The sequence below is a fragment of the Pseudopipra pipra genome, chromosome 5 (genome assembly GCF_036250125.1).
Source record: "Pseudopipra pipra isolate bDixPip1 chromosome 5, bDixPip1.hap1, whole genome shotgun sequence".
Taxonomy (NCBI): domain Eukaryota; kingdom Metazoa; phylum Chordata; class Aves; order Passeriformes; family Pipridae; genus Pseudopipra; species Pseudopipra pipra.
This window is the reverse complement of record NC_087553.1, coordinates 68,117,185-68,133,721: the sequence shown is the minus strand read 5'-3', so window position 1 is coordinate 68,133,721 and position 16,537 is coordinate 68,117,185. Positions and strand designations below refer to the sequence as shown.

General features: G+C 39.4%; 1 protein-coding gene across 2 annotated transcripts in view; it reads left to right on the top strand.

Moving 5' to 3' along the window:
• Window positions 1-13,482, top strand: part of ELAPOR2 (endosome-lysosome associated apoptosis and autophagy regulator family member 2) — a 102,030-nt gene extending 88,548 nt beyond the window's left edge. For both annotated transcript variants that reach the window (XM_064656452.1, XM_064656453.1), the window contains 6 exons: window positions 2,611-2,707; window positions 3,946-4,047; window positions 6,400-6,526; window positions 7,259-7,437; window positions 8,164-8,329; window positions 11,442-13,482. In XM_064656452.1, the coding sequence (XP_064512522.1) occupies window positions 2,611-2,707; window positions 3,946-4,047; window positions 6,400-6,526; window positions 7,259-7,437; window positions 8,164-8,329; window positions 11,442-11,501 (731 nt within the window). In that variant the 3' untranslated portion in view covers window positions 11,502-13,482. The remainder of the gene's footprint in view (window positions 1-2,610; window positions 2,708-3,945; window positions 4,048-6,399; window positions 6,527-7,258; window positions 7,438-8,163; window positions 8,330-11,441) is intronic.
• The last annotated feature ends 3,055 nt before the right edge of the window (window positions 13,483-16,537 follow it).

Below are 16,537 nucleotides of genomic sequence, written 5' to 3'. Positions count from 1 at the left end.
CACACCTTCCCCAGTCTGCTTTTCTGATAAGCTAAGTAGACCAAGTTCTTCTAAGTCTCTTGCTATCATGTATTTATCTCTAACATCTGAATAATTTTGAGGCTCTTTCTACAGCTCTGTAACCTTTAATATTTTCTTAAAGCATAGACTGGAACACTATTCCAGTGTTTAATTTGCTATAATGGCAATAAAAATCACTTCTGTCTTTGGAATTCCTGAGTCCTTCTTTCTCCAGACTCAAGGGATTTTATGACACCTTCTTGTTTCTGATGTCCACTCTGGATTTTTTTTCAGTTACAGTTTAAGACTGGCCTGCCTGCCTTGCTTCACTTGTCTTCACTAAAATATATTTAAGTTGTTTGCGACCATCTTACCAAATGAACCAAATGCTTTGTATTTTATTCCTGTTCCTCTTAATCTTTGTCTCACACTTTACCAACAGTGATTATGTAGTTACTTGCAGATGCTTGCCAATAATCTTGCATTTTGGCACTTCAATATCGATGCCTAGAGAAGCCTGGAGACATACCACATTTCATGAGAGTTTCCCATGGCCAGATAATTTTTTAATTACTTAGCTAAATAGTTTTTAATTCAGAGTGTGCACTCAATTGTTATTAGATTGCTAACTTTTTAATTAGAATCTCATGTGGTAATTAGTGAAATACTTGATAAATTTACATAATTTTCTTTAGCAACAAAATTCATCAACACTCAAGGGATGAGATCAGATTTGTTCCACAAAAGCTGTTCTCCATAAACTCTTGTTGACTTCCACTCATTGTGTATCTATCCATGGACTGAAACTCATTTTCATTTACCATTATTTTGCCTCATCATGGTAGCCACATTGTAATTTGGGTCATCATATTTCCTCCCCATGAGTCTTTTGACAGTTCATTGTAATTAAAAGCTCTTGCTTTATGGTGAACTTGCCACTTGCTGCTGCATGAGAGGAGCCCCGAAGAAAAGATACAAGGACTCCCTGAAACAACATCTCAGCCTTGGCCATATTGATCACCATAACTGGTCTACTCTGGCCTCCAATCGGGAGGCCTGGAGGCACACCATCTATAACGCTGCTGTCTCCTTTGAGAACACACGCAGGATCACTCTCGAGGAGAAAAGGCAACGCAGAAAGAACCGTGTCTTGCAGAATACACCATCTAAGGAGTCTTTCTGCTGTGCCTTTTGCAATCGGATATGTCTGTCACGTATTGGCCTCATAAGCCACCAGTGTGCCTGTAGCAAATGTGGATAGAGCCTTCCTAAATCTTCGTTCGCGAAGCCTAGCCATGATGAAAGTAATTAAAAGCTCTATTAAAGGTGACTTTTAGGTATGGGTTTGCTAGTTCATAAGCAGGCATGCCAAGGAGATGTCAATATCCTCTCCTGCCGCTGAAGGAATCAGGTGTCATTGTCTTGGAAAGCAAGGAGATACTCCTGATATTTTTCCTAGTACAGAGAAAAGATATGAAGCTCTTCTGCTGCCCTTTCTTTATATCAATTACTATATTTTTGAATGGTTGAAGTTTGTCTTTCCTAACATGAGAAGGATGTGGACTTGCTGAAGTGAGTCCAGAGGAGACCACAAAGATGACCAGAAGGCTGGATCACCTCTCCTGTGGAGACAGGCTGAGAGAGCTGGAGTTGTTAATCCTGAAGAAGACTCCAGCGACACCTTAGGGTGCCTTTCAGTACCTAAAGGGGTTACAAGAGAGCTGGAGAGGGTCTTTTTACAAGGGCATGGAGTGGTAGGACAAGGAGTAATGGGTTAAACTGAAAGAGGGTAGTTTTAGGTTGGATATTTGAAAGAAATCCTTTACTGTGAGGATGGTGAGGCAGTGTCACAGGTTTCCCAGAGAAGCTGTGAATGCCCCATCCCTGGAAGTGTTCAAGGGCAGGTTGGATGCGGCTTTGAGCAACGTGGTCTAGTGGAAGGTGTCCCTGCCTTTGGCAGGGGAGTTGGAACAAGATGATCTTTAAATTCCCTTCCAACCCAAACCATTCCATGAGTCTGTGAATCTATGAACTGTTTCAAGAACAAGCAGAAAACTTCTTCAATCTTTCCCATCTTTCCACCAGTTTCTGACTTCTACTGCTTTCTTTTGTTGTTGTAGCAATTTTTCACCTCCCTAGAAGGATGCATTCCCATTTGTACAGCTCCCTCTTCTGAAACATTGCAGGACCTCTCACAGTACTGCAGATTGCTCAGGTTGTTACACGGTTACGACGTGTGAGGGTTATAAGTTCAAGGCATATGTTTTCCGTGGCTGGATCAGAATCTTCAGCAGTCCTTTGCCAGCCTAAATTATTTTATGATTCTTTAATATTGATTGCTTTAAATTAATATAAAAGAGAAAAAATTATTACACTGGCATTTTATTAATTTTTTTGTTTTGCTATGTCTATGTGAGCAAATCAGACTGTATGAGGAACATGTAAATCTGGAAGGGTTAGTTAGAATAAAAGAAAGTGTGTAATGTATAGTAATGCCATTAATTGCTATTAAGTGAGATATATACCTTTCAGACTGAGAAAATATTACATGTTAACTGCTCAAAGATCCATTCTTAGTTTGCTCCTTTTTTTTTCCTTCTCAAATTTTAGGAGCTACAGTTGAAACAATGCTGGAAAATATCAGCATAAAGGCCGATATGTTTCCTCCCTCTGCAAGCAAAATACCGGATGTGCATTTCTTTTACAAGTAGGTAAAAAATACTGTTTATTGCTATGTCAAATTTCTTCATTTGTTTAAGGGAAACTAAAACCGTAAGGGAGGATCTGTAATTCAGCTTTAATCCTTACCACTTGAATCAGTATCTGGCTGATATTGATTGGCATGTTGAAGAACATCTTATAAAGTCAGCAAACACTGTTTACTCAAATCTGAATTACACTTTATCTGTAGGAAGTGATACCAGAGCTTTGATTCATCCAGATGCCACTTCCCGTGTCCTGTTTCTTTCCATATTTTCTCATATATCACTTTGCTATGTCCACTTCCCTTTGCATATCTTCTTTCACTTTCATTTGCATTTACTTTGATGCTACAAAAAAGAACTAATCAAGATTAACAGCAATTGTTTGAACACGCACAGTTACTAGTATGCTTTTCCTATTCTTCACTCTTCTCCATAAAAAGAATAGAGAAGAGTGAAATACTTCTTACGAAGCCTCAGCTTGGGTAAGAAGTAGCTCAAAGGTCAGCTCAGTCCAGATGTCTACACGCTGGTGTCTTCATGGCAATTGGTTTTCTAAGCTGGGACTCTGGAGCCCCTGGGGCTATTCAGCTTAAGACACTTACCTGTATTTGTCCTGCTGGTTGGCTCTCTGGATTGTTCTGGCTTTAATGACAGATCTTAATTGACTGTAGGATTTTGGATGTCAGCAGTTCATGCACATGTGAAATTACAAGTCTGATTCTGCAAACTGAACTCCACACCAATGACCCCACTTTGAGCCTATTATGAACTTGGCTTACAGTGTCTATCATGCTGGAATAAGGTCCATGTTTTTAATCCCCTTTTCCTTGTGCTAGTTCGGGCCAGTGTGGTTCTCAGATTAGCAGCTGAGGAGTGAGCCATCATAAGCTCTCCAGCAGAGTAACACACTAACATCAGCACCTGCAATTCTCTTTTTCAATTGTTCTATTCTGCTTTGTGGGAAAGTTTATTCCTTGACTCAGCAGATTTCAAACTAGCTAGAGAACCACAACGGTTGCCTGAGTAGCATCTTAGAGCACTTTGAGATTTAACTGAAGTGGTGAAACCTACCCTGCTTCTGTTGCTCCTTTATTTTTTTCAGCTGACAAAGTGAAAAGCGCTGTGGTAAAGGGTGTTTTGTCGGTATTGCAGCTGCATGAATAGACAGAGACCCATGAAAGAGTAACATGTATTTATTGTGGGGTAAATGAGTTACTTTTCTCCTCTTGTTTGACATTAGGTCTTCAACAGTGACAACCTCCTGTGAAAATGGCCGTGCAACTGTTGTGACAATGAGATGCAACCCCAACAAACCAGGCCAAGGAGAGCTTTCTGTGCCCAGGTATTTGAGTGTTTGTGTCTTAGTAGTGCCAAAAAGCCTTTGCTACTCAGGTAATCTTTACAAAACTCATTTGTAATTTTAACAGCAATGAGGAATGCTGTTGCCCTCATCAGCCATGCAGAAGGTCTCATGTATTTTTCCTAGGTGTCCATCACCTCCCAGCAGACAAACTCATTTGTGTTTAGAGTGTGTGATGAGAGACATTAGAGCTCAGGCAGGTTGTTCTGAGCTTAAAGGCAAAAGAAAATTTAGTAATGTTTCCTTGTCTTAACTTTTCCTTTATTTCAGTTCCTTATTTTAATCTTTGGCCTCCTGACTAGAACTGCCTGGTCAGGGTTTGAGAGGTGGTTTTTCTTCCTTGATCTACAGTAGTGGCTATGGAAAAAAACTATTTTTTTGGAAAAGAGCAACCTGTCCTAGGAATTATGAAATCTGCTATTGCAATGCTTATTTGAGCCCTGAACTCTGTCTAGTTAAAGTTCGAGATGTATTTATTTATGTGTCTCATCACTCCAGTTTGCATCCTAACCCCCTTGTACTAGAGTTTAATTTGCCTGACCTTTTCCCTTCTCTCTGATTCAAGTGACTTCAAAATGCATCTTTCTTCCAAAGTCCTGTTTATACCTGCATAAACATAACTTAAAGCATAACTGAAAAGTTACAGAGGAAAAAAAAACAGTAAAAGGATTAATTCTGTTACTCTTTAACAACACCCTGTCATTCTTCAGAAGTTCCCCTCAACTCTGATGACCTTTCTCTTGGCCCATCCTGACCTTCCTTGTCAAGGCCCATCTTAGGGTGTCTGGATGTTACTATAAATCTGCTGATAGCCCTATCACTCATCCCCCTTCCCAAAAGCTAAGTCCTCTTCCCAAGTATGAGAAGTGTGGGATCCTTTGATCCCTGTCCCTTTTGAGACAGATAACCATGCTCAGCTGAATGAAGGCAAGGCAGCATCTGCTTCACAGGCGATGGATGAGTGATTGATGATTGAACACCTTGGAAGATACTTACCCCAGTTGCTGAGGGACCTGACACACTACAAGCTGTGCTGGGCAATAAGCCGCTGTCTATCAGCTGCCATGTGAAAATCCTCCAGTTGTTCTCCTAATGTCACAGGTTAAACACAATGTGAGCTGTGATAACTCACCAGTAGCGAGGGAGGAACAACCTACCTTGCTTTTAAAAGTGTGAGCATGGCCAGAAATGACACACAGCTGACATATGTACCTTATCCCAGTTTGTGTTGACTTCTCCCTTCCTATCCTCCTTTGATTACCTCAGCAATCAGACAGCAGTTTTCACACAGTGAGGTACCTGATATATGTCAAATAATACAGCGCCTAACTCCTTGATCCTCCAGACACAGTGTTTAGTATCACATGAAGCTACAGTATAAGATGAAAGCAGTTGAAGAGAAAGGTCTGTCAGTGCTCTTCCCATGTAGTTTAAAAAATGCTCCATAATCCAGAGAGGACAGTTGTCAGGTATTCAAACCAGGATAAACTGGAATGGGCTGTTAGGGCTGGAGATTTTTCAGTGCTTCAGATCAGGATAACAGGTTTCCAAATGATATAGAACAACATAATTTTAAATGCATTTTTGGTATGAATATATTTCATATTTACATAACTGAACTTCTTGCATGGACTTTTGGCCATTGCTGCTGTTAGACAGCAACTGATGTGATTGTCAGTAACAAAAGCTATGTGAATGTCCTACCATTGCCAGTACAACTTCCTTCTGCAGGCTGAATACAAAATAGGCCATTAGTTTTCCTTAGACTAAGAGAACCTGTTATCTCTTCATTAGCTGGTGAACATCCTTCTAGTAATTAACCATGACAGGACAAGTCCATTCCATATGGACTAAATCACCCAGGCATCATTAGAACGGCAGGAACCGGATAGCAGCATTCGTGTGGAACAGTCACCCAGTTCAGGAGAACAGTGATAGAGGCGTGTGCTGGGCTAGCCCGTGCTGGTGAAACACTGGTGTAGTTCTGCTCCTCTTCCTCCCCCTCCCCTCTCCTCCCCTGCCCTCCCCTGCCCTGTCCTCACCTCCTCTCCCCTCTCCTCCCCTCCCCTCCCCTCCCCTGTGTAAGAGTACCACTCCCTGCTAGGAAATGAACTGTTATTTTAGAGATTTGATGGCTCAGCATCTGTTGTCACTTGAGGAAAGCATTTTACAAACTGTGGAAAATTCTTCCCCAGATTTTTTTCATCTGCTGACTTGATGGATGTTTATCCATTTCTTGTACTTCCCATTCCCAATCTTCAGCAGCAGAATGTGGAGTGACAATGCAAACCCCAGTGTTTAATAACTGATCACTAGGCTTTGTTCTCCTCCCAGCTCATGTCCTGCGGGCACCTGCGATGGATGCACTTTCTACTTTGTTTGGGAAAGTGCAGAAGCTTGTCCTCTCTGCACAGAGCAAGACTACCATGAGATTGAGGGAGCCTGCAAAAAAGGATTTCAGGTACAGGACCCATATCTCCGGATGGGTTCATTTGGGTATAACTCAGACTCTTGTCGAAATTTGATGGGCAGACTAATATGTAAGTGCAGGCAGAGTCCAGACTCTGAGCTGTTTGGATGCAACCACATTGGGGTGCTGTGTTGAGACTCAGGAATGTTTGTGCCAATGGCAGTGTGGTTCCTGGAGCAGACCTGGCTTGTCCTGACCAGTTGTGTGAGTAAGGATGTGAACTCTCTATGGATTCATAGATGCAGGCAAGTTATTTGTGAAGGATGGAGTTCCCAAATGCGTCCAATTCTCAGTAGCCATAAACACCAAGGGCAAGCTAAAAGGATTGGGAATTTCAGTTTATAAATTCATCCTACCTTGCTTGCAATATTTTTGCTGCTGCCTTCTCTAGTCAAACGCTAGGAAGTCCCTCCACAGGTTCAAACTATCCTGTTGGTCAGCAGCTCCAATGCAGGCACAACTCATTCCCAATAGCTGTCCAACCCATATTGTGTCACATGAAGAACTATACAGAAGAGGAAATCCTTTTGCCATGCCTGAACCTGCAGGCACAAATAAGGGGATGACTGATTAGACAATAAAACTTCAGCGAGAGTCTGGCTTTCACTGAAAAGTTATCTAAGCTTTCTACTTCAGAACAGCTTGTTTTCTGCAACTCTAAGTAGTTCTCTCTTTTCCTACAAGCACCTCACTTTTTGTTGTTTTTTGTTTTCTGTTTGAAAGGAAACCTTGTATGTATGGAATGAACCAAAGCATTGCATTAAAGGGGTTTCCTTGCCAGAAAAAAAGACCAGCACTTGTGAAACAGTAGATTTTTGGCTTAAAGTTGGAGCTGGTGTTGGTGCTTTCACAGCTGTTCTGCTCATAGCCTTGACCTGCTATTTTTGGAAGAAGAACCAGAAGTAAGTACTGCAAATTGTGTTCCATATAAAAGTAAGCTGAAAGCTTGATGGAGTGAACAGAAAGACTTTCCTGGATCTGACCTTACGACAGTGTTGATGACAAGTACCATGTTGATTCAGGGTTTATACATCATGGATCCTTGTTTATACATCAAGTTGATGTTTCTTCTCCCAACAGTGTCTGTGAAAAATTCTGGTGAGGAAAGTATAGAAAAGCTACAGTAATTTTTTATGACATAATTTCCCAATAGGAACTAACTATATTTTTAACTTCTGAGAGTTTGAAGTTGACCTTAGATTCTGAAGCAATGTGGATTTTTCAAGGTCTAAATACCAAAAAGATATCTTTAGTCTAATTAGCCCCTTTCAGGTGGGTTAAAATAAGGTTATTGACTGTATATTTCTTAGTTCTACTTTGGTTGTTGCCCCAACCAGCACACAGGTTGCACCTCTTCATGCCCGAAGCCCTCTTGACCTACTTGTGGTCTTTTGGGAAAACATGTTTCTTTTGTAAGGATGGAGGACTAATCTGGGAAGCAAGAGCTTGCTGTATTGTTAATATTATTTTGGTTATTATATATTTTTAGTAATTGAAAAGGATCTAATTTCCAGTAAATACCTCAGAAATGACTATGTGGGAGGACTGGTAGATAACCCAAATTACAAAAACCTTGAGTATGGGACATTTGTAAAAAAATCTATGCCTGTCTGGCTTTATATCTTCAGGCTGGAGTATAAATATTCCAAATTAGTGATGACAACGAACTCAAAAGAGTGCGAACTGCCAGCTGCTGACAGCTGTGCTATAATGGAAGGGGAAGATAATGAAGAAGAAATAGTATATTCAAATAAGCAGTCACTGCTGGGCAAGCTCAAGTCCTTGGCAACAAAGGTGAGTAGTATTTGCTAATATTAATACTAAAAATAATTATTACATATATTTTTTACTGGATGTAATGAGTCTGTGATGTTAATTTGCACAGCAGTGCAGCCTCCCCCCCACATTTCATCCAATCCATAATGATCTGCTGAGATCCACAGTCTGGATAAAGTTTAGAAATGCTGCAGGGTATTGAGTAAATGCTTCTTCCTCCATAGAGAGATTTTAGTAGCATTTTTTATTGTATGGGTGATACCTGAAAAGAGCAGTTAATGGTGGAGAGAACCTCTCTGCCCAGAGTTCTACCAGACACCTCCATTCCTTCATAGCTGACTCGAGAACCATTATTTTGAGTGGGATTCAGCTAAAGAGGAGGCATCAGATTCAGCCTGTTGCCCAATACAGCAACTTCCTCCAGTCCAGTGGGAAGCAACACCAAAAAGCACTTTTTTTCTGTTGCATGTCTGAATTGATAGCACAAAAGGTTTTTGTGTCCTTTGAACATTTCTGAGAAGAGCAACAGAAGACCATCATGGTAGATACCATAAGCACTTTGGTGTTTGTTCCAAATGCCTTGAATTCTGTGCTATAGGAAAGGTAGTGTTGTCTTTAAGGGAGTCCAGCTGAGGCATCTGATATGATCAGGATGAAGGTGAATGAAATTTTCCCTTTCAAAGAGTTTTGTTGAAGTGAGTTTCTTAGGAAAGCTTCTTAAAAGGAAGAACTTTCATAGGAAGGTTCTCCTAAAAGATCATCACAAAAACGAATTGTAAAGCATCACACTCTTTTTTATTGTCCAAATGATATTTCAGAATGTTAAATTTTAGATCTTTTCTTGTATTCCTTGTTTTTCTTTCTGTGATTGAGTGCTGTAATTAAAACTTGTGTTCTACCTTTCTTTTCCCTTATTCTCTTCTCTTCATTCTTTTACTTTTTTCATTATACTTGTGTCCACTTCCCACTCTACCTTCTCCCCAGATATCCCTCCTAGGAGAAGTTACCATTGCACAAATAATATGCAGAACTTCCCCTTGACCCTAGCCTGGCTATTTGTCTTGCAAAATCAATATTGTTCCTTGTAGAAAGGGGCAGAAATTCAATATTAAATCTTAATTCAATATTGAGAATATTGAAAATGTAAATAAAATCAAATCACATCAAATTTTCTGGTGATGTTGCAAAAATAAAAGTTGATTCCATTTTGAATCCTACAGGCACTAACTTTGAAATACTGATGTTGGTTTTTTGTCCATGAAGTGTCTTAGCTGGCTGTGGCTTAGCATAGTGAGCAGTGCTGCTGGTGAGGGTCATGTTTTGTGGTACTCCTGATAAGTGCAAAAGCTTTGCTGACTCTATTTGCAACACCAGCGACTGGCTCACACCTGGTTTAGATTAGATATTGTTAGATATTATAATATGAAGAAGTTCTTCACTATGAGGGTGATGAGACACTGGCACAGGTTGCCAAGAGAAGCTCTGGCAGGCCCAGAGAAGACGTGGCCCCATCCCTGGAAATGTTCAAGGCCAGGCTGGATGCAGATTTGAGCAATCTGTTCTAGTGGAAGGTGTCCCAGCCCATGGCAGGAAGGTTGGAATGAGATGATCTTTAAGGTCCCTTCCAATCCAAACCATTCTGTGATTCTATGAGAAGTGGGTTTTTTTCCTTTTTAAAGTAAGCTTTATTATTTCAGTACTCAGACAACTTGAAAGCCTATTTGGAGTTGCTTAATGTTCCTATATCCATTGTAGGAATCTTCCTGATTATTCTCTCCTTTTTAAACAAGCCTGTCAGATATTTTAAGCTTGTTTCTTTTTTACTGCTAGATAATCATAGCTGGCAAACTCAGATTCCAGTACCTCATTAGGTTACTGAACTCTGTATCCGGTATGCCTGCAGATAACATGAATTTACTATATATTTATTGAAAATAAATGTTATAGGCATCAGTTTTCATTTATGCAAAAGATGAGGAAATTCATCTCCTGCTACATATGCACGTCAAATATGGAAAAAATACATGGAGGAAAACAGGAGAAAAAAGGAGAAATGTAAAATGAGAGATAAAGAAAAATCTGCAGTATCCTAATTCTGTGTTCATGCTTCAGCATTTCTGCCAGCATGTCATGAAGGTATTAGTTGTTTTGAGTACCCACGGAATTCAGGCCTGTAATATAGAAAGGGATGACTTATTTTTAATAAGAATATAGAAGCTAAAGAAATACAAACCTGTTTCAGACTGGAGGCTGTTCTAGTTCCATCTGTTGCCTCCAGCATAACAATACCAGGTTCTTCAGAACACATTCTCTACAGTAGACTAGCGTAGGACAATTTCTCCCCTTCTTTCTCACCTCTGCGCTAGGCTGTCCTGATCTGACTGAGATGGCTTTAAAAATCAGATTATTAAGTTAGCTGAGCATAGTTTCCAAACTATTTGTACACGTGAACATGTGTAAAAGGCAGGCACACGAAGCAAGAACCAGCATTTTCTAGTGAGTACTTTTATTTAGACTCCTTCATTCATTGCTTCTGCCTGGACCCTTGGGTTGGTCGCACACGCAGTAACGTGTATGTCCACATTTCTCACCCTGATGTCTGCTGACCAGATGGCCTAGGCTGTCACCCGGCAAATGGAAACTCAACCCTGATTTTTAAGATGGCAGAGGACTTGTAGACTCTTTTTGTCCTGTAGGTCTCCCAGAGGAGGAGTTATGGTTAGAATCCAAGGGCAAGGCAGTGGTGTTCACAGTTACAGATTTTGTTCCAAATATTTTATTCATTGTACGAAACACATTAATAAGTGATAATAACCATAGAGATGATTATCTTGCAATTCCCCAACTCTAACTACCTGCCCTATACTATGGGTATGAAATGTAAACTTTCCCTGTACCCTCTAAAATAAGTACTATGAACAATATCTATAGCATAATTTTATTAGGTTTGCAAGTTTTTTACAGAATTAGTAATGTTATTAAATATTAAAGGATCAAACTATGCACTTAATAACTGTGGTAAAAATAAAGTGAAGTTTTTGGCAAAGGATATTGAGAGAAGTGACTATGGTAACTGCTGGTGAGAATTTGAGGAATCCAAGTTGATGAGAACCTGTCTTTTCTATTGCAGGAAAAGGAAGACAATTTTGAATCTGTTCAGCTGAAATCTTCAAGATCCCAAAATATATGAAGAATTAATGCTGCCTTCAGAGAAACAAACCTAATTTCTATTTTTACAGGACCATATTTTAAACATATTCTGGCACACATTGTAATGGTGATCTTGGTGAGAAGTGCTTAGCCATTTAGGAAGAAAGAAGACAGGAAGCAAACCAGAAAATTGGATTGCCTTACCATGTGATCGAGTACCTTGCCAAAAAAAGAAAGCAGATGCTTGGATTCCATACTGGGAATGAAATTCAACTCAGGAAGAGATACACATACTGCAAATAACATGAATTTTTTGCATTCACCTGGGCATTGCTCAGGCATGCCATATGATTTATAGATACATTTCATTTCCTCTCACTCCTTCTACGCATATTCCCAAAATACGATTTTCAGGGAGGCCTGCAACCTCCAGCTAGTTGCTTACTAGCATAATTATGAGTCTCTCTCAAAATCAAAATTGGGAATGGTACTCAGAATGAGCCTCAGGTGAATTTTGAACTTTGGAAAATACTTTTGGTCTGTTGCTTTGAAGGTCTAGATGATCTATGTTGACCTTTATTACAAGAGGAATGGTGTTGCACCTGCAAGTTGAACCCATTCTGATGCCTAAGTTATGGCCATCAGGGTTGGGGTAAAACCCAGTGCTGTTAAATTTAAATGTATTAACTGCTGTCGTATGAACTGTAGGTCTGGGCCCATGGCTTTACAGGCAGTAGCAGGTTCAAACTCCGTAAAGAGAAGTGAAGTGGTACCTACGGTGCAAATTGCACTTATCCCTCTCTGTGAAAGCTTGGCCTTTTGGCAGATTCAGTGTCCTCCCTTGGGCTGCACATATGGGTTGTGAACCAACAAATCCTGAACTCTGGAGGTACAGCAAGAGTCTCTACTTCAGGAAATCAGAGATCAGCTTTGTCAGTTGGGAGGCTTAGTAGAGATACTCAGCCACCTTTACTCCTGGACCCACGCAAGGAGGAGGATGGATGCCCAGCAGAGCTGAGCACGGGTCATGTACTTGCCCAGCCCAGCAAGTAAATTCTTTCTGCTGTCAGTGCAAGTACCAGCTTTGGAAGAAGGGCACAAAAGGGTGCCTTGAAAACTGGAGGCTAGGTGGACTTTTTCATAAAATCAGCCACATTATAAGCATGTGACCTTCATGATATCCACAGTAACAATTTCCTGAAATTCCCATTGAGGTCGAACTCAAAGGAATCTGAAACTTAGGCAAAAAAATATTTGAGTAAAATTATGCAAGACTTGTATAGAGCCAGGAGAAAATGAAGAACGATTCTTATATTGACCTCTGGTCAGACTCATATTTCCATTACAACAAATTTATGTGAATTGTGGAATGCATCAAAACTAGAAAAGACACATGGGCAGAAATGGTCTTTTTACTACAAGGAATATAGATTTTTGATTTTATATGACTGAGCTAGATCTATCAATAAAAAATGGCCCACTTTTAAGTAAAATTTAAATTAAACTGAATTTTCTGCACTCTAAATATTTTATTATACTATAGATGTGGACAAAAATTTTATGAAGTTTAGATTTTTTTTTTTCATTAGGAAAAATTCAGCTCAGTTATTTTATAGTTCCAGTCAAAGAACACACGCTTTACTCTTTTGATGGGAGATACTTCAGCCATCCTAAATGAAGTGGTGCACATTTTCTGTTGGTCTTGAAAAAGCACTTCACTTTCCCAAAAAAGATTTTTATGGGGTATTGTTGAATGTATATTAAATACACATTCCTTTTTGTATATTTTGTACCATTGCACACTTATTATTGTACATTGTATTTGTTGTCATGATGTCATTTATGTATCGTTGTCAAAGATGATATGCTCACAGAGTAAATGGTTATGGCTTTGGGATTTCAATTCTTGGATCTTTTATGATGAGGGTTTTTATGTTGTTGATTTTTATTCAAGTGTGTTGTAGCATCAAAGATATATATCTGATGGACATTCATAAAATAAAGTGAAAATATATTTGAAATTTTGGACTTGAGATGTTTGGTGGCACTGCAACCTTTCCTGAACATTGCAGATCTGCAGTGATGGGTAAAGCTTTTCACTGCCATCAAATTGCATCTGTCTATATCTCCTTTAATTTTTTCCCTTCTCTGTCTATATGTTTTCTAAGCCAAAATTACAATTCATTCTCCAGAACACCACTTCTTTTTTCATCACTGCACCTATATCCCTGTAATGCAAAAAATGCCTTAATTTTTATGAACTATATTTAATTTGACTTAATACCACACAGTGTTAGTTTGGTTTCCTTTTCTTTCCATTTTATTTTCCAAATAAAATACAGTGGATTTTTTTGTCAGATGTGACAGACTTTGCTGTATGACTCTTCTCAGCTCTGCTTCCAAATGGTTTGTCATGATATTGAATATTATCCCAGGCAATCTAATATTGTATCTGGTGCAGTGCTAACATAGTGGGATGCAAAACAATACTGTAGACTTTATTTACCTTTAAATAAGAAAATTGCATTTCCCAATCATTAAGCAGGTGTAAACTGACATATTTTATCTGACTTCTGCTATTCTTTTCTTTCTGTTAAAGTTGTAGTAGAGAGGAGAAGTTTCCATTTTCCTATAAAGGATGAATTTTAGAAGCCTTTAACACTTCATTAAGAAATCAGTTGTCTGTGACCTCTTCTATTACTCTGCCAAAATATACTTACAGCAATGTCCCCCTTTTCTCCCACATGGAATCACATCAGAAATTGTTATTTGATGCCATAAAACAATGTGAATCAGTCTGTTAAGTGTTCACTTGATTAAACGGAATGCATTTTATTGCTGCATTTGCATGCTTTTCTTTGAAATCTGGAGTCAAACAACTGAATCTCTTTGAGGATTAAGCCCATTTTAGTGCTTTCTCTGTGTAAGTTATTGGCAAATTAGCAGAATGTTATTGTCTCAGATTTGGCAGTGCTTGCATGGGGGGAAATGAGCAAATAATGGATTCTAGCCTGGCTCTGATTATGTTGGTTGACATTTGTAATATATAATACGATTGATTAAGGTTTGGGGGAAATTAAGTGTCTTAGAGCCACAGTGGGAAGTAACTGAATAGCTTCAATGATCTGTCATCTTTGTTCAAAGAAAGGATTTGTCTCTTTGGTCTTGAAAAATGGGTTCAGGGATTCTTTGTTAGTTAAGGGGAAGGTTTACAGTTTTTGTCCTGTCAGAGCCAGTATTATGCATAAAATCAAGATAATTATAATCAGATAGCAGCAGGTGTTGCCATTTAGGAGCCAGTGGTTGTTGACTTTTGTCCAGCAGTGGCCAACATAAATGCTTCAGTGTAAGAGTAGAAGCAGCTACAGTTGGTGCTGACACACAATGGGGATGACATTTTCTCCTTAGCAAGGAATGCTGCTGGTTGTTGGTCCATATCATGAAACATGACTTAATATAGCAATTCTAGATAATGTAATAGGGAATGATCACAGAATCACAGGATGTTTTGAGTTGGAAGGGACCTTTAAGGTGTTCTAGTTCCAATCCTCCTGCCATGGGCTAGGACACCTTCTATGAGACCAGATTGCTTAAAGTCCCATCCAGCCTGGCCTTGAACACTTCCAGGGATGGGGCATCCACAGCTTCTCCAGGAAACCCACCCCAGTCCCTCACTACTCTCATACTGAAGTATTCTTCCTAAAATCTAATCTAAATACGTCCTATTTTACTTTAAAACAATTCCCCCTTGTGCTATTACTGCCTGCCCATGTAAAATGTTGCCTTTTTATGAACCCCCTTTAGGTACTGGAAGGCTGCAGTGAGGTGTCTCCAGAGCTTTCTCTTCTCAATGACAGCCTCAAGAGATCTCTTGTGAAGTTCTGCTTATCTTTGGTGGTGTTCTGTCTTAGTCTTTCCCCTTGTGTACTTCTTTCACTGAATACCCTTGTTTTTATTTCTTGTGGAAGACTAGTGAACTGTGCTGCTTTGGAAAGCATGTAAGGAGGCAGGAACAGAAATAAAAGGAGGTCAGGCTTATCGTGGTGCCACAATGTACAGTGACATCCCTGGCTAGATGTGCCCACACTGAATACATGCAGCAGGAAGGAGGGAAACACAAGATCAGTTGATCATAAACTGTCACTGTCTTTTGGTTATTCCTCTGGATCTGTAGAGTGGGATCTCATCAGGAAGAATTCTCTAAGGTCCCATGTACTGTGAGGCTGGTCCTGTAACTGCATCTAAAAGCCAAAGCAAAGCTGTGTGATGTGTATTTGCTACCCCATCCCCTTCCTATTGCAAAACCAGCCCAACCTGGCCCTGGCCTTTTTTCTTCTTGCAGTCACAATTCTCAGTTTTGTCTATGTTTATGTTGCTGAGAAGCTTTGAGGTGGCTCTGGATAAGCAGCTTCTGCCTTTTGTCTTGGAGACTGCAAGCATTAATGAACAAGCAATGGCATCATGGACATCAGACTGCATTTAGTGATGAGTTAAGCGTTTGTTTTGGTCTCCCTTACTCTAATTTTGGATTGCAGTGTAAACCTCTTTAACCAGAGCCAAAATTTCTGGGTGGAGTCAGTATATTTTGGACATTTTTTTGCTGATTTTTGGGATTTGTTCTGTTCAGGTGGAACATGATTTTTTTAAAATAGGTTTTGATTTTTAAATTTGAAAAAACCAATTAATTTTGAAATTGTTTTGGCTATGACTGAAACTAGTTGTGTTCAATTAATTCAGGAAAAACAATCACTTGAAGACAAAATAAAATGTTTTGATTTTCTAGAGTGTATTTTGGTTTTGTTTTCAAACTTCATTAAAGACTTAGAAAACTTAGACCTCTCCTAAAAAAACCCCACAAAACCCCACACTAAAACAACACACCCAAAACCAAGAGCAGAGACAAAACCCTACAAACCTTGTTTACTTCAGACTGACCTGCAATGATTTTTTTGAGTTTTATTTTTCTATTCTGCCAATATATACAAAGTGCTCAGTTCTTCACAAACCTTTCTGTGCCTGTGATTTGTATCAGAGAGCTGAGGTACTTGGAGTTATGGCTTCTGAATAAAAAACTAG